General features: G+C 42.0%; 1 protein-coding gene across 9 annotated transcripts in view; it reads right to left on the bottom strand.

The window, feature by feature from the left end:
* The window catches only part of LOC308386160 (receptor-type tyrosine-protein phosphatase mu-like), a 222,655-nt gene that overhangs the window by 85,033 nt on the left and 115,469 nt on the right, over positions 1-22,153 (bottom strand). For 7 of the 9 annotated variants that reach the window (XM_080865487.1, XM_080865488.1, XM_080865490.1 and 4 more), the window contains exons 17-19: positions 21,111-21,147; positions 17,443-17,517; positions 1,369-1,501 (exon numbers count right to left, since the gene is read on the bottom strand). In XM_080865487.1, coding sequence (XP_080721613.1) covers positions 1,369-1,501; positions 17,443-17,517; positions 21,111-21,147 — 245 coding nt within the window. The remainder of the gene's footprint in view (positions 1-1,368; positions 1,502-17,442; positions 17,518-21,110; positions 21,148-22,153) is intronic. The other 2 variants (XM_080865491.1, XM_080865495.1) reach the window with 1 other exon arrangement.

The following is a 22,153-nucleotide window of genomic DNA, read 5'->3' as shown; positions in this document are numbered from 1 at the left end:
GTGTGTGTGTCTGTGTGTGTGTGTCTGTGTGTGTGTGTGTCTGTGTGTGTGTGTCTGTGTGTGTCTGTGTCTGTGTGTCTGTGTGTGTGTCTGTGTCAGTGTGTGTGTGTGTCTGTGTGTGTGTGTCTGTGTCTGTGTGTGTGTGTGTGTGTGTCTGTGTCTTGCTGTCTGTGTGTCTGTCTGTGTCAGTGTGTGTGTGTCTGTGTGTGTCTGTGTCTGTGTGTGTCTGTGTCTGTGTGTCTGTGTGTGTGTCTGTGTGTGTGTGTGTGTGTGTGTGTCTTGCTGTCTGTGTGTCTGTCTGTGAGGAGAAGAGTTTGTAACATTGTGTAATATTTGTTTAATAGATTGTGTAATTCTGCTTTAGAGGTTCCCAGAGCAAATGCTGACTCAGCACAGCACCCAGCAGGTGATTCGATATGACGGGTGGTGTAATGATGGAGCTCCTCAGTGAAGCCGTCAGCAGGCTGAACAGGTAACTACAGCTCCGTCACAAACATGGTGAGAGCAGCACTGGTTCACACTCTGCATGTCAGGGTCAGAGCTTCATCAGCCACACATCTGAAGGTTTCTCCGTCATCACTGTGAGCCACGCTGGGAACAGCTTCCTGTGATTTAACAGGTAAATAAGGAAGCTGACAGTCCACAGCGTCCTCTTTGCTGACGATACCTGGATGTTCCCTCTGACCAGCAACTGCTCAGTAAATTCCTTGAACTGCAGTTTATGTGATGCCAACATCTCATCTTTGAGGTGTTATTGTGTAAATCTGAAGAACCTCACCTTCAGATTAGACTGACACATCTACTCTGGTCACAAAGCCTTTTAGCTAAGATCAGACTTTCTCTAATCGAGCTGCAGTTCGTTAAATGTCACTGACATCACCAGTGCTGCTGGACTCAGGGGCACCTGTGGACCTGCTCGTTTTACCAATAAGCTTCCTCAGCCGGTCGGTTCAGGTCTGGTTTTCATCTCCTCTGAATCGTAAGGCTTGCTCACAGAAACGTTAGTACTAAATAAAGTTTCAGAATGTAACAACGCACCCGTCAGTAGCTAGTGTCATTATCAATCAAGTTATTATTGATATATTGAACTAAATCAGCTGAGAGTATCTTTGCCATTAAGGTCCACAGCAGGTCATTAATGGTCATTAAACTCACCATTCTCATAGTAAAATCAGTGAAATGGATTTCAGATCACCTGTTAAACAAACACATTGAGAAGCTGGGACCAGAGTGAATCCTCTAATTCAGTCTTACACTCAGTAAACAGTAAAAACCAGAGCAGTGAGAGTGTGAAACTACGACCGACTCTTAAAGCCCAGCGTCCTAAAGTTGCAGGCTGCCTTGTTTCCGTGTTTGTGATTTCCTTACCGTTTCTTCATCAGCAGGATGACTCCCAGGAAGATAATGATGAACAGCAGGATGCCGGCGATGGAGCCAGCGATCTTCACCGTGTGGTCCGACTGTTTCTCCTGCTCCGGTTCTGGTTTCCTGGTCGCAGTGCCTGAAAACCGCGAAGCACAGTGTGGACCGTTAGCTACTGTGTGCTGATCCCAGCCAGCCTCAGTCCTCGCTGTGCTGCTGCAGACACCCATCATCGCCTCACACTGTAGCATCCACAGGAACCAGTGGTAGCCAGCACCTAACAAGATCTATGATACCATGTATGCATCATGTATCTGTGGCATAGTAAATATCACTGTTGAATAAACTTTCCATGATTAACTGTATTCAAATCAGTCATAACCAGCAACATGTTTACTGTGCCCACCTGCTCCAAAAATGACTCTGCTGCATTTAAATGACAGCGCTTCGCAAATCATAGCCTGCCTTACAGTTATCATTCGAAACAGCAGAACCAATCACAGCGGCCGTCTCAGAACAGTTCTCACTGGTTCTGTTCTGTGGTTCTGGTCCAGCTGCTGGTCTGAGAGAGGCTGTCTGCCCTCAGCCTGAAGGAGGGACAGATGATGTGTGAGGGAGTCCTCCTGCTCTGACTGTATAATGTGATGGGATGTCAGTCCCATGGAAAACCCATTAACCACTGTGTGTGTGTGTGTGTGTGTTCAGGTGTAATATCCTTCCAGGTGACTCAGTAGATGAGAAACATTCAGGACACCACGTCGCTGTCGAGCGCTGTAATGTGTCATTTCAGACATAGCCCACTTTTCCAATCACAGCTTGACAACAGCTATCACTCACCCTTTGAGTGTGTGTGTTTGTGTTTGTGTGTATGTGTGTGTATGTGTGGGGTGAGGGGTTTCAGCACGTCTGCTCTATGAAGACATTGAGTACAATTCAATTCAATTTTATTTAAACAGCACCAAATCAGAAGAACAGTCGCCTCACTAGGTTTAAATCTGGGACTCCCCACCATTTGACCTTAGAACTGAAGAAGCTTCTCGGATGAGAGGTGAAACGTCTTCAAGCAACTTAAAGAAGTCCAGGCGCTTTTCTTTGCAAGTTCCTTTGACTACATTAGCCATAGAAATTCCTGCAGGGCTCTGACGAGTGTTCGTGTTTTAAACTGAAGCTGTTGATCAGTCAATTACGTCGTCCTCAGCAGCACCGTCACACTGATTGACAGCTGTGTTTCTGATCCACAGCTCAGGTGTGTTTTGACTTAAGGCAGAGTATTAGGTGGCCCTCCTGAAACTCATCTCCACACCTGAGTTACAGTGGTCGTTATGCCTCGGGACGCCACTTGCCCGATCATGACCATAAAAACTGCCAGAGGACAACGTGTGCGGAGCCTGAGGCTGATCCAGGTGAGCTGATATTCAGGAAGAGAGCATTTGAAACAATACCCTCTCTAAAAGATAAGAAAGGTGTTTTACAATTCGAGGCTAAACTTACCAGCAAAATAATGAAAGAGTTCTATCAGGACTTATATTCCCTTGAATGTCAAAATACTGTAGACGCAAGGAGATTGTTTCATGATAATCTTAATCTCTTTATACTATCAGAGGAAAGTCGATTAAATTTGTGCTGTCCCATTGGGGCACAGGAAAAAGCTGCAGGCCCTGATGGGTTTGGGCCAGAGTTTTACAAAAAAATGGCTAAACATATGGTGGGTCCTTCATTAAACATGTATGTAGAATCTCTTGAGAGGAGCACACTTCCACCCACCTTAAACCTTGCCCATATATCCCTGATCTTAAAGAAGGATAAACCTGCAAATCTGTGTACATCTTACAGACCTGTAAGTTTACTCGGTGTAGATTGCAAGATTCTGTCCAAAATTTTATCTAGATGACTGGAGGAGATCCTGCCAGTTCTTATAAAGCCTGACCAAACGGGTTTTGTCAAGAATAGATACTCCCGCTCCAAGGTACGCCGACTCATAACTGGTGTGCAGTTTTCTCAGAACACCAATTATAGGGCTCTTGCAAATTCATTGGATGCCGAGAAAGCATTTGATCGTGTTGAGTGGGAGTATCTATTTTATGTTTTGGACAGATTTCATTTGGGATCTGAATTTGTCAAGTGAGTCAAACTGTTGTATGGGGCCCCAGCTGCAAGGGTATTGGTTAACGGCTCAGATGTTTTACCACTGGGTAGAGGAACGCGTCAGGGATGTCCACTTTCTCCCCTACTGTTTGGACTTGCATTGGAGCCACTGGCAAAGGCTATAAGAACTGACCCTGAGGTCTTGATGCATGCTCAATCATCCAGGTATGTAAATCTCCAAAAGCTGATTCTGTTCATCTGAATGTAGCGTTTTTGTGGGAGAAACGTTTTGTCACTCATCCAAGTGACTTCTTCGGTCTCAGCTGACAGTCATTATGCAAATGTCCTGTTTATAAGATTGGGGAAACCTGCAGTCAGCTGAGACTGAAGTAGTTACTGAAAACGCTACATCCAGATGAACAGAATCAACTTTTGGAAACTGACCCTGAGGTCTGTAGGGTAACCTTGTTGGATACTGAATACAGAATTTCCCTTTACGCAGATGACGTGTTGCTCTTTGTCACTAAGCCAGAAACATCTATTCCTGCACTGACACATATCATGAATCAATCTGGCCTTTTTTCAGGGTATAAAATAAATTATGATAAATCTGAAGCTTTGCCACTGGGTGATGGGGGAGATGGGACACTCCTCCCAATTTTTATTTCAGGTGGTCGACCACAGGTTTTACAAATTTAGGTATTAGGGTGTCCGTAGACACAACAAAGTTGTACAAGTTGATCTTTAAACCAATTGTTGCCTCAATCAAGAATGACCTCAATAGGTGATTTGACCTTCCCCTATCTACAGTGGCTTGCAAAAGTATTCGCCCCCCTTGAATTTTTCCATATTTTGTCACATTACAGCCACAAACATGAATCAATTTTATTGGAATTCCACGTGAAAGACCAACACAAAGTGGTGTACACGTGAGAAGTGGAATGAAAATCATACATGATTCCAAACATTTTTTACAAATAAATAACTGAAAAGTGGGGTGTGCGTAATTATTCAGCCCCCTGAGTCAATACTTTGTAGAACCACCTTTTGCTACAATTACAGCTGCCAGTCTTTTAGTGTATGTCTCTACCAGCTTTGCACATCTACAGACTGAAATCTTTGCCCATTCTTCTTTGCAAAACAGCTCCAGCTCAGTCAGATTAGATGGACAGCGTTTGTGAACAGCAGTTTTCAGATCACTTTATCTGAAGATAGCTATACATGCATTTATTTCCTCACGCTTGGACTATTGTAACTCGTTGTTTATGTGTCTAAGCAAAGGTTCTCTGGATTGTCTGCAGGTTGTGCAAATTGCTGCAGCTAGGCTGTTGACAAAATCCTCCAAGTATTCACATGTGACACTATTGCTATCTCAGCTACACTGGCTTCCTGTTGAATTTAGAGTACATTTTAAGATCCTGGTTTTGACATTCAGAGCCTTGCATGGACTGGCACCACCCTACATCTCCGATCTGCTACAGCCCTATGTCCCCAGCAGGTCCCCGAGGTCATCTGATCAGGGCTTACTTGCTATAAAACAGACTAAGACGAGAACTAAAGGTGACAGAGCTTTTGCCACTGTGGCCCAGAGACTCTGGAACTCTCTCCCTCATACATTAAGAACTGTGGACTCGGTAATTGTTTTTAAAAAAAAAACAACTCAAAACTCACCTTTTTAAAACTGTTTTTGGTTAATTTTTGCCTGTTTTATATTGTCTGTTTTACCCTTTTATTATTTGTTATCTTATGTGCAGCACTTTGTGATGCTGTCTAGAAAGGTGCTATATAAATAAAATTGTATTTATTTATTTATTATTTATCTTGGATGGGTAGAATAAGTTTAATCAAAATGAATGTTTTACCCATAATATTACAACCTATACAAATGTTGCCTCTCAGGATCATTACCTCCACCATAGCTCCAGGTATTGGCATTAGTATATTTGATGATTGGCATTCTAAAAATATAAGATTTATTTGCAATCTGTTTGAAAGGGGTAGTTTTATGGCCTTTAATCAAATTCAAATTAAATATAATTTACCACAGAAACACTTCTGTGGGTTCCTGAAAGTAAGACATTTTATAAATTCCCTTAAATTTTGAGCCAATCAACCTGCTTTAAATCCTACTGAAAGCTTTCTCTTTAAATTTAATGAGGAAATAATCACAAAAAAGAAATTTATCTCTCTTTGTTATAGGAAATTATTGTATCTGAATTTTGTAACCACTGATAAGGCCAGGGTTCAGTGGGAAACCGACCTTGAAGTTCAGCTTAGTGCAGAAGCATGGTCCAAAACTTTTAGATCTGCCAAGAAAATGTTTTCCTGTAACAGACTCCAGGAAAGCCGTTACAGAATTGTACATAGACTGCAGCGTACGCCAGAGTTTCTAAATAAAATTCATCCTCAGATTTCTCCTCTTTGTGTAAAGTGCAATACGGATGTAGGGACTTACTACCATTGCATATGGCAATGTCCTTTAATTACTAGATTTCGGAAAGATTTTGCTATGGAGCTTCACTCAGTCTTTCACCAGACGATCCCACTGAACCCTGTCCTGTTCACTCTGGGTCCATCTATAGAAGGGCTTCTGTGTCGTCTGTACAAATGCTTTTGTTATGTAAACTTTTACATTTAGCGAGGCGATGTGTACTGTTTCAATGGATTCAGAGACAGTTCCCCACTGTTACACAATGGTACAGAGAAACATTCAAGGTGTTGCCCATGAAGCGCCTTACTGCCATTATAAAGGGCAATTGTGATGCATTCTGTAGGATATGGCGGCCTTTGCTTGATCACCTACCTCGTGACCTTGCTGTGCTATTACATGAAGGGGGAGCACATTTTGCTACATTATTTTTCCTTTCTGTTGGTAAAAGAAAAGAGTATTGTGGTGAACTGTACTCTCTGTGGAGGTTCTAAAACTCTTTCAACAGCAATTCTAATCTGATGAAACATCTTCAGAAACAGCATGCATCTACCAAGTTAGTTGAAAAAGAACCCGAAGGTAACGTTGTGACTCTAGCTCCGCTGAGTTGGGAGTTCGTCTTGTAATCGGAAGGTTGCGGGTTTGAGCCCCGGCTTGGACAGTCTCGGTCGTTGTGTCCTTGGGCAAGACACTTCACCCGTTGCCTACTGGTGGTGGTCAGAGGGCCAGGGCGCCAGTGTCCGGCAGCCTCACCTCTGTCAGTGCGCCCCAGGGTGGCTGTGGCTACAATGTAGCTTGCCATCACCAGTGTGTGAATGTGTGTGTAAATGGGTGGATGACTGGATATGTAAAGCGCTTTGGTGTCCTTAGGGACTAGAAAAGTGCTATACAAATACTGGCCATTTACCATTTACCATCACAGTCCATCACCCAGCCACAGCTACACAGGCTGATTGCCAGGTATGTTGTGGAAGACATGAAACCCATCTCAACAGTTGAGTCCCATGCTTTCAGACAACTGATTAGTCATATACCTGTGCGAGGGAGAGCTGGGAAGGCACCATCCAGAAAGACATTTTGCAGTTATTTATACCAAGAATATGCCAAGACGGAGTCAGAGCTCCAAAGAAAAATACACTCGACATGGTAGAATATATCTCCACAACAGCAGACATTTGGACAGTGCATAATAAAAGTTTTCTTGGTGTGACCACGCATTGGATAAATGCACAAAACATGAAACGTGAGAAAGCAGTGCTGGCATGCAAGGCGATTTATGGGTCGACATATGTATGACAGTATTGCATCTGAGCTGGACAACATTAACTCATCTCATGGCCTATTGTTACAAAAAAGATTTGTATGTGTAAAAAAGATTTGTGTGTGGACTTAGAAAAAAAACCCCTGCAAGTTACAAGTATGGATTTTGACCCTATTTTTCTTCCTTTCATCTGATTGGTCAATGTCATGTCAATCACAAATGTAACAATCCAATCAGAGAACAGATGGGTTTGGCTGTCGAGGGGCGCTTTTTTTGAACTGCAGGTCTTTGAAGGGTGATACAGTTTGAAGCTGGAGGATCGCTATACAAATATCCGATAGCGGCTAGGTCCCCTAACGCACACACAATTTTTTTTTTTTTACGCACACACAAATCTTTTTTACGCACACACAAATCTTTTTTACACATACAAATCTTTTTTACACATACAAATCTTTTTTACACATACAAATCTTTTTTACAAGTACAAAATATTTATGACCACATTTTGAGCCCATAGAATTGGATCTTGTGTGTGTGTCTGTCTGTGCATGTGTGTTTCCATATGTGTTCATATATGTGATTGTGTGGCTGTTATTTTTTTTCATTTAACAAGTATATTTGAGGGACCCTTATCATGTTCAGCATTTTTTCAGCTGTCCATTTTGCTTTTCCAATTTTTCTATTTAAGTCATTACTATTGTGCTAAATCATAGCATTTCTGCTGCTTTTTAGTATTTCTCCTAAATCATACTATTTCTGATATTTTATAAGATTTGTGCTAAATATAGTATTTCTGCTAAAACATAGTATTTCTGCCAAATATAGTATTTCTGATTAATTATAGTTTTTCTACCAAATCATAGTACAGTATTTCTGCTTTTTATACAATTATTGCTTAATATAGTATTTCTGCTTAATTATAGTATTTCTGCCATTTTAGAGTATTTGTGCTAAAACATAGTATTTCTACTAAATGTAGTATTTCTGGGTAATCATAGTATTTTGATATATTTCTGGCAGGTCCCCAGGGAGTCAATCCTCTGTGAGGACTGTAATATTCAAATTTACATATCAGGGCCTGCACGGCTTCCCAATCATATCTGAGGGCTGAGACATTCAAATTTGCATATTGAGGACTACATGGCTTCCCAACCAGCCAATCATATCTGAGGGCTGGGACATTAAAATTTGCAAATTGGGGCCTTCATGGCTTCTAAGCCAACCATTCATCTGTGTCATATATCTCTAATAATTCATATTTTTATTTTAAATAGTCAACACTTAAGGATTCCCCCATCCCTTCTGAACAAAACGGTGTAAGAATGACAGTTCTAGCCCCTAAGGTTAAGTAATTCTGGCCGTTTGTTTGAGGGAAATCCTCAATATGACAAATAGACTGCAAAAAACCTGTTTCCCTGTGCGTAAAACCCTGCACTTGGTTCACCAGTTTTGGCGGGGGAAAAGTACACAACCTCTCTGATTGGTGGATTCAAATTGAGCCGCTCACAGCTGTTTGACTGACTTAGAAACACGCTGTTAACAGCCCCTGTTCACTTGCTGCTGCTGCTGTGTGTGTGTGTGTGTGTGTGTGTGTGTGTGTGTGTGTGTGTGTGTGTGTGTGTGTGTGTGTGTGTGTGTGTGAGAGAGAGAGAGAGAGAGAGAGAGAGACCCTCTTTAGGGCAGCATCTCATTGATGGATAAAAATATAATATATTGAGAATGGTTGACTGGCATAGACCCTGTGTGTGTCTCTCTCTCTGTACATTTCTGTATCCATATTTGATTTTGTGTTTATCTATTGGTTTTTTTCCAAATTTACTTTTATTTCTTTTTTTTCACAGGTGAACAATTGGTTTTGAGGGAGCTTAACCATGTTCCGTTTTTTTTCAGCTTGTCATTTTACTTTTCTAGTATTTTCACTTAAGTTATTACTATTCTGCTCAATCATAGTATTTGTTCTAAATAATTGTTATTATGCTATATTGTAGTATTTCTGCTGAATCATAGTATTTATACTATATTATATTTTTTCTTTCTAAATATAGCATTTCTGCTATATAATTGTAATTCTGCTATGTTATAATATTTGTGCTAAACCAGAGTATTTGTGCTGAAACATAGTATTAATTCAAAATTACAATATTCATAGTTCATCACAGTGTCTCTGGAAAATCACAGTATTTCTGCTATGTTGTACAATTCTCCAAATCATAGTGTTTCTGTAATGTTTAAGTATTTTTGGTTAAATATATTCTTTCTGTTATCTTATACTATTTCTCCTAAATTCTTGTATTTTTGAGAAGTTGTGTTTCTGGTAAGTTACAATATTTCTGCTAAGTTCTGCTATGCTACTGTATTTCTGCCAAGTATTATGTTTCCTCTAAGATATTGCAGTTCTGCTAAGTTATTACATTTTAGCAAAGTTCCTTTGCTTCTGCAAAGTTTTTATAATTTCTGCAACTTTTCAGCTTTTTCGGATAGTTTTAGCAGACAGCTTCAGCTTTAAAGCATCCACACAGCATTTTCGCAGGAAATGCAAATTTTTCTAGTTAATTTAATGTCGAAACAATGCATTGCAAAACAAGGTTTGCACATGTCCTTGGAAGTGAAGATGCTTTGCTGGCTGCTGTGACACTACCAAAATTTAAGCTTCGTTGGTTACATGACCAAGTGCGGAAGGACCTCGCAAAGGGACGTCTGTTGGTAGAGTGTCGAAAACTTCTCCCTGAGCAAGATCAGCTACAACCAGGTACCCGCACCACCAAGACAACACAGCACCCGGGTTCTAGCTAAGAGGATCTTCTCCTTTGAAGAAAATGAGGACATATATGCCACTGTTGAAGCTGAGGTAGCCGAGTACCTCAAATCAGGAGCAACAGGGTTAGACTCTCTGAAGCATTTCCCGATGATAAAGAAACTCTTTCTTAAACTTAATGCAGCCACTCCTTCAAGTGCCCCAGTTTAAAGGCTTTTCAGGCTGGGAAACCTGATTCTCACTCCAAAGAGGAACAGGTTGTCCGATCATAAGTTTGAGGAGCTTCTCCTCTTGAGGTACAATTGTTGGTTTGATGGAAGTTGAGTAGTGCTGATATGATGATGATGTGTTGCCTTCAGTGGTGCTCTACAAGGTCAAGCATGTTAATATTTCCAAGTGAAACTTAGACCACTGAAGCACTTAAAATGCAATTATATTTTATTTATCGACATGGCCGGTATGGAGGAAATATTATTTTGGTTTGACTGTTTATGAGGCTGAAAATACTTATTATTTATTTGATTTCTCTTCCCTTTCCTGAAAATACTTTTATTACTAAACATGAGGTCTCCAGTTGGCACAGTTCAGCAGTTAAGTTTACAAAGAATGGACAAACCTCACTGTGTTTATGTTAAACCATTTTTGCACTATATGTTTTGCACTTTGATACCTACAGCTCCTAAATGGTCTGAGGCACAGTTTAATGTTGGCACTGCTAAAAACATACTTTCTCCCCATTTAAATGGCAAAAATAAATACATCTTTCAAAAGTTTCAACACACTGTATGTCGTGTTTTGTGATCCACTGCTTCTTCCTAGTGATACTACGTACAATGATTAGATTTATAGCACTGCTGTATCAACCCCAAAATGATGTGTTTGCATTTGCAGAGGGTTGAAACAATAGAAAAAGATTAAACAGACTGATAAAAAAGTGACACATAAACAAACATTGTTAGTTTCTAATATAGTTTCATTTATTTCATCATTAACTTGCACTCACACTGCCATTTTAACCATTTTAGGTTCAGGTCATTAGGTGGCACAGTGCACTTGTGGCAGTATACTGCTAACATGAAAGCAAGCTAGAAGACTGGCATCCTTGCTGGGAATCCCGTTAGGGAAGCAACACATTAATAAGAGAATTCTGGGTGAAACCAAAGTTACTTTCCCTAGTAACTAGTTACTTTGAAAGTAACGAGTAACTTAAAGTAACTGAGTTACTTACTGGTGGTGGTTAGAGGGCCCGGTGGCGCCAGTGTCCGGCAGCCTCGCCTCTGTCAGTGCGCCCCAGGGCAGCTGTGGCTACAATGTAGCTGCCATCACCAGTGTGTGAATGTGTGTGTGAATGGGTGGATGACTGAATGTAGTGTAAAGCGCTTTGGGGTCCTATGGACTAGAAAAGCGCTATACAAATGCAGGCCATTTACCATTTTACTTTTGATAGCAGTAACTAGTAATGTAACTAAGTTACAAATTTAAAGTAACTTACCCAACACTGCTCATGTATCTGTTTTTTTCTTCTTCTCTTCTTCTTATTTGTATTTGGCTGTGCTGATTTGTTGCTGTTTGTATTCCAAAATAAAAAATCAATAAATCTTTTTTTTTAAAAGAAAGAGTAGAATAGAATAGATCTTTGTTGTCACTGTTACCAGAACAATAAAATACAGTTTGACATCTCTCTGTTAGCAGCATGTAGATTTTTACATTAAAATTCCTTTAGGATAAGAGAAGAAAAAAATAAACTTAAACTCTAAGAGGTACCTACACAGGGAATGTATGTAGCAACATAAGTATCTAGACAGTTATGTAGATAGATGGACGATATATAATAACAAGACTGGTTTCTGAGTTTTACAGCTGGGGTGGACGAGGCTAAGCATTAAGTTTTCCAATGAATTAAAAGTCTGTCTGGGTCTTTGGTTGATTAATAGGCTGGTGTGAAAAATTGCTGCCACACCTCCCCCTCGACCTGTGCTTCGAGATTTCTGGTAGTTAGAATGACTCGGGGGTGTTGACTCATTTAAACTAACATAATCATCCTGCTGCAACCAGGTTTCTGTAAGGCAGAGTAAATCGATTTGTTGATCACTATTAACTTGTTGTTCCTAGAGTATTTAAAAGTAGAATGGGAGGGAGAGCCTTCAGTTTTCAGGCCCCTCTTCTGTGGAACCAGCTTCCAGTTTGGATTCAGGAGACAGACACTATCTCTACTTTCAAGATTAGGCTTCAAACTTTCCTTTTTGCTAAAGCATATAGTTAGGGCTGGACCAGGTGACCCTGAATCCTCCCTTAGTTATGCTGCAATAGATGTAGGCTGCCGGGGGATTCCCATGATGCATTTAGTTTTTCCTTTCCAGTCACCTTTCTCACTCACTATGTATTAATAGACCTCTCTGCATTGAATCATATCTGTTATTAATCTCTGTCTCTCTTCCACAGCATGTCTTTTATCCTGTCTTCCTTCTCTCACCCCAACCGGTCGCAGCAGATGGCCCCGCCCCTCCCTGAGCCTGGTTCTGCCGGAGGTTTCTTCCTGTTAAAAGGGAGTTTTTCCTTCCCACTGTCGCCAAAGTGCTTGCTCATAGGGGGTCATATGATTGTTGGGTTTTTCTCTGTATCTATGAAGCGCCTTGAGGCGACTTTTGTTGTGATTTGGTGCTATATAAATAAAATTGAATTGAATTGAAATTGAAGTCATGTACTAACAGAGACTTGGAGGAGAGAGACCTAATATTTAATAATCTTCATGTCTGATCTATGAAACCAGTTCAGCTGCAGTTTACTGAACTGGTTTCTTTTATTTTCTGTTTTCATTTCGTCTCTTCAAGGTCAGACGAACTCGACTATCAGCTCCCTCCTGTTTCATCACACACACACACACACACACACACACACACACACACACACACACACACACACACACACACACACACACACACACACACACACACACACACAGACAGTATCCCCCCTTGGAGGCAGAGAGCTGCTGTTTTCAGTTTAAAGGCTATCAAAACACTGCTTTGAAGACAGAATTTATCTGTGTGTCTCCTTGTGTGTGGCGTGTGTGTAGTTTGTATGTATGTGTTGTTGCATGTGTGTCACAGCGGGCCATGGAGAAGCTGTTTTTATGTGAAAGTGAAGCTGTTTTCTGCTTCAGGGCTTCAGCCAGTCACGCTGCGTGGGAGGTGTTTGTGTGTGCTTCAGTGTGTGGATACAAGGCGAACAGCTGTTAGTATTTGAGGACTGCTGGTAGCACACACACACACACACACACACACACACACACACACACACACACACACACACACACACACACACACACACAGTTGGTGTGTGTGTGTTGAAAGTTTCCACTTTCAGGCTGGTAAATATTTAAATGTAATTTTCTGTGAGTTGTGAATCTGTGTTTGTGTGTGTGTGTGTGTGTGTGTGTGTGTGTGTGTGTGTGTGTGTGTGTGTGTGTGTGTGTGTGTGTGCGTGTACCTGTTCAGTCCACACACTCACACAGACTCACAGACACACAATCATGGCTTTGCCCTCCCTGAGGTTTATCTCCAGATGATGTAAACTCTTCCTTGTTTCTGTGTTGTGTTGATATTCTTGGACTCGAGCAGTGCAGCTTAGCATGACTCACAGTGAGAATAATCCTTCTGTGTGTGACTCTGGGACTCTCAAAAGACCCTCGGCCTCACACACACAAGCTGTGTCCCAATTCATAGACCACAGGCTTCGGAGGACCCGGCCTTCATGGTCTAGGTGGGCCGGATAGGCTGGAAGTAAACGGCTGTGAAATGGGACGGTCTAGACTTCAGATTTGCGTCACCGCTGCCTCGGTGGAGTTTAACCCTTTAAAGCCAGTTGGAGCGGGCACGCTCCGTTTTACATAACTATTTTTAAATCCCTGTAGAACCTGAACCGCGTAAGCTAGCGCAATAATTTGTTTGCATATGAAACCGGAGAAGTTGTACTTACATCTTATGCCATCAGCTTGTCCTCGGTCACGGTTTCCTTCCACATATAGCTTTGCAAAAACTGCATAAAAAGCACTTGCAGCAACAAAAACATAATATTCCAGAAACACCCTTTGCCGATTCGATCAGCTGTTTGTAACACTTCCTACGTCCATCAGCGCGAACTATCGCATGTCCTCCATGACCTGCCCGAAACCGGAAGTGACGTCATTTTGCGGAAATGTAGTTTTTTTTTACCATCAGGGCCTTATGAGCCTATACTGGTGTTTTTCAAAGTTATGTTTGACTTTATGACTTTCTGTGTCGTTTCTGGGATGCTTAGGACTCATATTGCACTGCTGGAAATAGTTTCTTTTGATGCATATGCTGCTTTTTGCAGATTTTCATTATAATATTCATTTTCGTTTTTCCTGCAGTATATAAAAATTGGTGTATTTCAAAAATAAAACTATGAAGACATTTAAAATAAATTTCCTGTGGTGGGAAACTATTTTGTGCAACTTTTTTGTATTTACAGTTTTGAGGGATAAGCCTCTTAAATTTCTCTAACTAGAAATATATGTTAAAAAAAACAAAAAACGATTTTAAATTTTCACTTTATTTCACTTTTTTGCAATTTATGTAATTACTATGCACTTAACGCATACATATTATTAAAAGTTGGGTTATAATGGTTGTATTAATGTATATCAACTTGAAATGCTCCCAAAAATGGCACTACAACATGTAAAAATATAATATAAGCTTTGGCGGACTTGGTTCTATGGTAGGTCTTAAAGGGTTAATAAACTCGGCCGTCTGCTCCTTGCTATCTAAAATATAACAGGATACTGGCGTAAACTCTCGACTATCTCACACTTCTGTTTAATCAGTTTGACGTTTATTCAGCTGTGTGATAACTATAACTTTAATCTCAGCCAAACCGATTTATCAAGGAACAAAGAAAACACTGAAAAAAGCCAAAAATTTAAATTTTTAAGTTATCTGAGTGACTTATATATCACATATTCGTAGCGAAAGGCCGCGGGGGGTTTGAAAACGATGTGCTGGGAGTTCGCTGTTCTTGACGGTTTTAGTGAGCCTCGAGCTGGTGGGTAACAGACGTCTCCGAAAACGTCGGAGCACTTGCAAATATGCAATGTCTTGATAAACCAAGCAGATATTTGAAGTTTACACAGCTACATTCTTGCCTGAAAATATGTTAAACGTTTATTTTGTGACCCAGAAAGAATAATAAGAGTAATTTTAAAACTTAGTAGCGGCCATCATTGTTGGAAATTGGAATTGGCTGGGCCGTGCTATGAATTCTGGGATATGGCCACGAAGGATATATCCGACCCATCCTTCAAATCTGGGGAAAAGGGGGACGCATTTGTCGGCCGGACTCGGACGAGTCTACGAATTGGGACAGCCTTCGTTGCGTCGCTGTGATGTTATCGGCCTTCAAATATGGCCTCAGGAGGATGCAGCCTAAGAATTGGGACATACCTACAGAGCCTCTGCAGCCGTTGTCTGACCGCCTTGCTTCTACAGAACCTGCAGCGCGTTATTATAATAATAATAATGGATTGCATTTATATAGCGCTTTTCTAGGCACCCAAAGCGCTTTACAATTCCACTATTCATTCACTCTCACATTCACACACTGTTGGAGGTAGCTACAGGTGTAGCCACAGCTGCCCTGGGGCAGACTGACAGAAGCGAGGCTGCCATATCGCGCCACCGGCCCCTCTGGCCAACACCAGTAGGCGGTAGGTGAAGTGTCTTGCCCAAGGACACAATGACCAGGACAGAAAGAGCAGGGGGATCGAACCGGCAACCTTCCGGTTACAGATTAGCAGGACCCTGAGGTTCCATGAATGCTTAACACGAGAATAGGAAGTGCTGTTACCTTCAGCTGAGACCTGAGCTGACGGACCTGCAGCTGGGTGGCAGCAGTAGATCCAAGCAGGGTTCGGTCATCAACTGCTGCATTGTTAGCTCGGTGCCCTCTGCTGGACTGACTATGAAACACAATTCTACAGTTTTTGGGCTGATCTGAGATTTTTAAAGATGGGAATAGAGATTGAAAATGTGACGTCACTCAGGGGTAAAACCGCAAAGAATTCTGGGAACTCGTGGCAAGAGGTACTAGCGCACGCAGGCTTTCAATTGAAATCAGTTATACAGCGATAAAAAGAAACACAAAAATGTCAAGAAGCCGTTGTATTATTAACTGCAATAGCCGGTCGCATGACAGCCACGGAAAGCCGACGGGTAAAGAGATCGGTTGTTATCGGATTACGTCGTTGAAGAGAAATTGTTCGAGCCATGTTTCCGAGGTAACAAAGACGCGACTGGATTGCAGCCATTCAAAGACCAAATATAACGTCCCAGAACACTCCAGCTCACAGGTTAGTCTGCTCCAAGCATTCCCACAAAGGTCAGTCTGCTGTTGTAGTTAATGCGTCATTTTTCTTAACATAATTGGTGATATAGGTTACAAGCAAGTCTGGCGCTGAACAGAAATTGTCGCGCTATGCTCCTTTGTTTATTGTGCATAAATAGTGAATTGTCCTGACACAATATTGTGTTTCACTTCTGTTATTACCATGGTACATTGACAAAAACATATACTTTTATTCACAGGATAAAACAGTTGTTTTGTATCACTAATTGCCCAGTACGATTACAGCATACAATATTATTGTCACTGCTACATTTCTGTGATGGGTACCAGAAATTATTTCCACTACTAATTAATTACCATTGAGCTCAAAGGTCCTATTAATAAACGGTTAACGAATGTGTATTTATGAAGACGATTTGTGAGACTGGTAAACTTATGATATGTACGATGGTCTTTACTTTCTACACAGTGCATTTCAAGGTCCTGCACCCATCCGTCGGTAAACTGTACCTGGGCTTGTTGCAGTGACCTGAAGTTACTAAACTTCACGAGTGTATGCACTCACTCCAAGAACCGTATGATTATAAATATGAGCGTGGTGAAAGTTGGGCAGCACGCTGACGTCTTTTCTCCCTCTGTGTGCTCGTAAGGATCTAACACTTTCACTGGTTTGATTTTTTTCCTCGTATCTTTTCTTTGACTTTTCATTAAGTCTGTCTTTGTACGGACCGGCATTGTTCTCCTTTGTTTTGTACATACCTTTTTGGGGGCAAAGAAAAAGCAAGAATTTATTGGAACCGAAGAATGAACGTTTTGCGGTGCTGCAAATGCTTGCATTTGATGCGGTACTTGGATTGTTTTGCCATGAGTTACCGGCATGCAATGCGCGAAAGTCACGTGGTCTGTCAATCTCTATAACTGCAAATCAAACGATGACAGAGTCGCCTCCATCTTTGTTCAGATGTGTTTCGGGGTCATTTATTTTACTTTGATTCGTGCCGAGTGTGACGCGTCACAGGCCAAACAGTCAGAAAGATCACAACATCATTTCCTGTTCAGTCATGTTTGAGCTCCACAGACATGAGCGCCTCTCTTATTAGAAATTATTAATCCAATAAAGCCATTAAAGCCAGAGATTCCAGTCAGTGTGAGTCTGTGTGTGTGCAGCGTGTGTGTGCTGACCTGTTAGCTGCTTGTCGCCTGCTGCCGGGGCGATGCGAATGTAGGGCGTGGTGAGCTGGGTGACGATTATAGCGGCTATTCATCCAGGAAGGCATGCAGACAGACAGAGAGAGAGAGAGAGATGGCAGGTCTGTACTGCAGCAGAAACATTAGTAACACACAGCGCCCTGCTCTCCTGTCACAGCACAGCGCTAACACAATGCTAACACAGCGCTAACACAGCGCTAACACAGCGCTAACACAATGCTAACACAGCACACAGCACACAGCACTCAGCGTTTGTGACTCGAGTCGTCTCCTTATTTTGACCCAGTGCTTCCACCTGCTGTCTCATTATTATCATTATCATTGTTATCAATAAAGCAGGAAACGCTGCACTCATCTGGGTTTAAATAAAGTCACTTGAATGCTCTGATCGTGTGAAGAACTCTTGGTGGCAGCTTTAAACTGCTGATCGGCGTCGCTCCGCTTGCAGCTGAGCTCGAGCCGAGCAGCTCCACGTCCTGCCTGAAGCCGCGAGGACAGCGGCTCTGTCCATCACATTCACATAACTTTCACTGCTTTGGTTGGTGTCCCATCTGTGAGTGCTTCCCTTAAATTCTTTGAAGTTGCGGAAGCTCACGCTGCTCTGATGGAGGCCTTTAGCTCACCGGGATCTTTGGATCAGAGGTTTCTCTGAGATTTGGGTGAAACAGTAACAACCTGGTCAGGTGGTGAGCAAAAAAAAGCTCTCAGCAGACAGAAGCATGAAGTGCTGTAACACCTGGCTCTGACCTGAACCTGAGTCTCTGCCCTCCTCCTCCAGACTCCTGCACCGAGTTCAAAGCAGTTCTCCTGCTGATCAGCCCAGTGAGAGGTTCATTGTCTCTGGTACCAGGGCTGGAGCTCCTTCCTCTTCACCTGGCAATTGCTGATGCTTGTTGAAAGTTCTCAAGTGGACTTTTCTTCACAGTCCTCTGCTGTCTGTGCACCTTTTCCTCCACTGTTCCCTCCCGGTGAACTTTCCACTCCCACCCCTGTGAGAACAGTTGACCTTTTTAGCGGTGACCTTCTGTGCATTCACCCTCCTGCAGGATGCTGATCATCATCATCTGGACAGCTGTGAGGTCAGCAGTCTTCCTCGTGGACTTCTGTAAGCCACAGCCATCCAAAACACTTCACCTGACTATGGGAATATAAAATCCTACATGAAAAAGCTAGTGTTTGTTTTAAGAGGCTTTAATAAAAGGTTAATGTTGAACTGTAACTGTTGATCGGGGTTACTAAGAGACGACATTTGGTTGCTATGGAAACACTCTGACCTTCCCAGAATGACATCACCTCTTTCCTTCCTGTACAGGTAACCAATCATAAACTGGGTGTACCTGAAGACACGACCTTTCTCCTGCTGAGGTCTGACTGATTCGCTGCCTATTGATTATAGATCAGTATTGATTTACTGCAGCAAACCCCTGTTAGTCTTCTTCTTCAGTCCAAACTGATTTAAACTGAACTGTGAGCCAAACAGAGGAGAGCAGAGCGCTGTTCACCTAAACATACCTGGAAGAGAAGCTCGTTAATCAGCCAATCAGTGATCAGATGTTATTAATCAATCAATCAAGCAGCAGAAGCAGAGAAAGAACAGGAATCTCCTAACCATGTGTTCATCGCACTCACAGAGGTCAGTTAGAAAAAATGTGTTTATTAAAAAAGGATCAATCAGTGTATATACATATACTCACGGTGTTACCATGGCGATCAGTCAGTGCATACAGATCATGAATGTTGAGTCTGACTTAGTGAAGGGTCTCTGCTGGGCCATGAATGGTTTTATACTGGACACTAATCAGGTCCAAAAAATGATGCTGGTTTATATTTGACTGAGAACAGCTCCTGCATGCAGGCCAAAGAACTGCTTATATGACTCATCGACAATAAAGTCAGTGATTATGAAGGACAGAACAAAGAGTGTAAACGGGATTCATGTGCACAATAACCAATCATAAAAGACAAAAACAAAAAAAACTGTAACCTCCAGCACCGCCGCTCAGGCTCCTGGTGGACACACCCACGATATCAGGTTCAAAATCCTACGTCGTCTCGTTCTCCAGAAAACTTACTCTGACTCCGATTTAGCTCAGAGTCAAACTCGTCACAGAGTTTCAGCAGATGCACCTGCGGCACCGACGTGAAGCTCCTGCATCACCTCGTTCTCAATTACTGGATTCACAATCTGAGGTGTCCACAAACATAATCCTGTCCCTGTTTGATATCAGAGACAGCAAGCATGAAGTCCAAAGATCAACCGCTAACCCGAGGTGCGGTACAGGTGTGATAAAACAGGAGTTTTAACCTGTGTTTTTCTTCGTGCTGTTATTATTGACACATTGATATTTTCTCTCATGTATGTATTTTTATGAGCATTTTTGGTTATTGCTGATGAAACATAAAGTTATTATTGGAATAAAAATCATCATTAACGTGAGGCTGAATGTCAGCTCAAATGTGCGTTTCTCTCCACACGCTTCATAATTGAGGGTGCAGCATTTCTCCTTTGTTCTTTTGAAATAAGGTGGAGTTGATCGTGTGCAGAGATGGAAGGAAGTGAGTCTTTTTTCTGTCTGGCTGCATTTAAACGTCACGCCTGCTTCACACGCTCACAGAGGCGGTATCATGTTTCATTTTACACCTTTACTTTCTGCTGTCTCGGTGTGTTTTAACATTCAGCAGCCGTTCACATCACAGCAGCTCTGTTAGTGCTGCAAGGCATCATGGGTACTCTAAAAGGCAATATGGTGGGTGGGGGGGGGGGTCCTACCCCCTGGGGTTGGCCACTAAAGTATGACTGACAGGTACGTAGGGACCGACAGAGCCAATCAGCATATGGTGTTGTTAGCCAGCAGAAACACGAGCTCCAATAAGAGCTGATTAAAGCCAGAACAGTCGATTACTGTGTGTGCGTGTGTGTGTGTGTGTGTGTGTGTGTGTGTGTGTGTGTGTGTGTGTGTGTGTGTGTGTGTGTCTGGTTGATCCTGGATGTCCATCAGGGGAGATAACAGTGTTTTTGTTTAGCTGTGCTGTGCTCTCTGGACACCCATACAGGCCCCGTCATTAGCCTGGGTTTAGCCTGATATTAGCGTAGCACAGAGCTCTCTCTCTGTGCGTGTGTGTGTGTGTGTGTGTGCGTGTGTGTGTGTGTGTCGAGGACATGAGTCCATGGTCCTCCTCTGATTGGAGGATAGGTGTCAGGGACAAGCAGCCATCTGTGAGCCATTATACCTCTAGAACCATTAGCCTACAACTCCAACAACTACACACTTTTCAAAATAAAATGATACAAACTACCTTTCAAAATAAATATTAAGGAAGACTTTTACGAATCTTATAGAAATGGGACCTTGTGTTCACTAAAATGTATTCTATAACCTTTCAAATTAAACTGTACTGCCACCAACATCATTTTGTAGAATTTCACATTTAACAACATAAACTTTCAAAATAAAAATTACATTTGTACCTTTAATCAAATGTCTATAACCATTTTCAAAATAAGACCTTGCACATTTACCTTTCACATGCAGCTAATGAAAAGGTACATACAGAATTTTTCTGATTATAATTTTTCAAAATAAAATGAAAAGGGTCCAACTGGTACTGAATAAATTTCAAAGTAAAATGCAGGCTCTTACCTTTAGTGGCCACTCGCACACAGTCGATCTTTGTCTCCTGTTGGAGAGAAGAGCAAATTAGTTTCCTGTCAACACAAATGCCGACATATTAGCTGTCACATCTGGCAACTACCCACACACACACACACACACACACACACACACTCATCGTAAACAGAGCGGACAGAAGGCAAATTGCTGTGGATCAGTGCCTGTGCTGGCATTTACCAGCCAACACACACTCACATATAACACAGACACACACACACACACACATTGCGTGAGGCAGGTTTTGGTGAAAGGCGAGCAAGAACATCTTGTGTCTTTCTGGTTTTAACAAACAGCCGGCAAATTAACCACAAGAGCTCATGAATATTCATCCTCACACACACACACACACACACACACACACACACACACACACACACACACACACACACACACACAGAGCAAAGCGAGGCGACAGTAAAAAGCACTACAGCTGCTGCATTATTCAACACACAGACACGCACATACAAATTAAACCTCCCAGCATCAATAATTAACACCCAACATAAAACAATATGTGTGTGTAACTGTTAAAATTTGTCTTTTCATTACACACATATATGGCATACACACGCACACACACTGTAGCCTATTAGTGTCACTGGTCAGGCTGCTGAAACTTTCTGCACCCCTATTAAACAGCTGTGTGTGTGTGTGTGTGTGTGTGTGTGTGTGTGTGTGTGTGTGGTCTCGGTCTCACTCATCTGGTTTTATGACAGGAAGAACAGAGAAAGTGTTCAAATTGACAGAACAGAGCAGAATCATGTGGAACCTTTGTTAAAAGGGGAAGCGTTGCTCTGTCGCACGCCGCTGTTGGGCTCGGCTGCACGCTGTGATTGGATATCTTGACACCTGCCACTTTTTAAAATAAAAGCCAGAGTGTTTGCTCTCTGATAAACACTCTGTGCACAACTGGTTTAACCCCGGAATGCTTAGGTAAACACCTGAGCTAACACAAGTAAAATATTAGTCTGGATTTAAAGTGAATTCTCTTCCTCAAGACAACATTATTGTCA

This window comes from Rhamphochromis sp. 'chilingali', assembly GCF_963969265.1.
Source record: "Rhamphochromis sp. 'chilingali' genome assembly, chromosome: 18".
Lineage (NCBI taxonomy): Eukaryota > Metazoa > Chordata > Actinopteri > Cichliformes > Cichlidae > Rhamphochromis > Rhamphochromis sp. 'chilingali'.
This window is presented reverse-complemented; position numbering and strand designations above follow the sequence as displayed.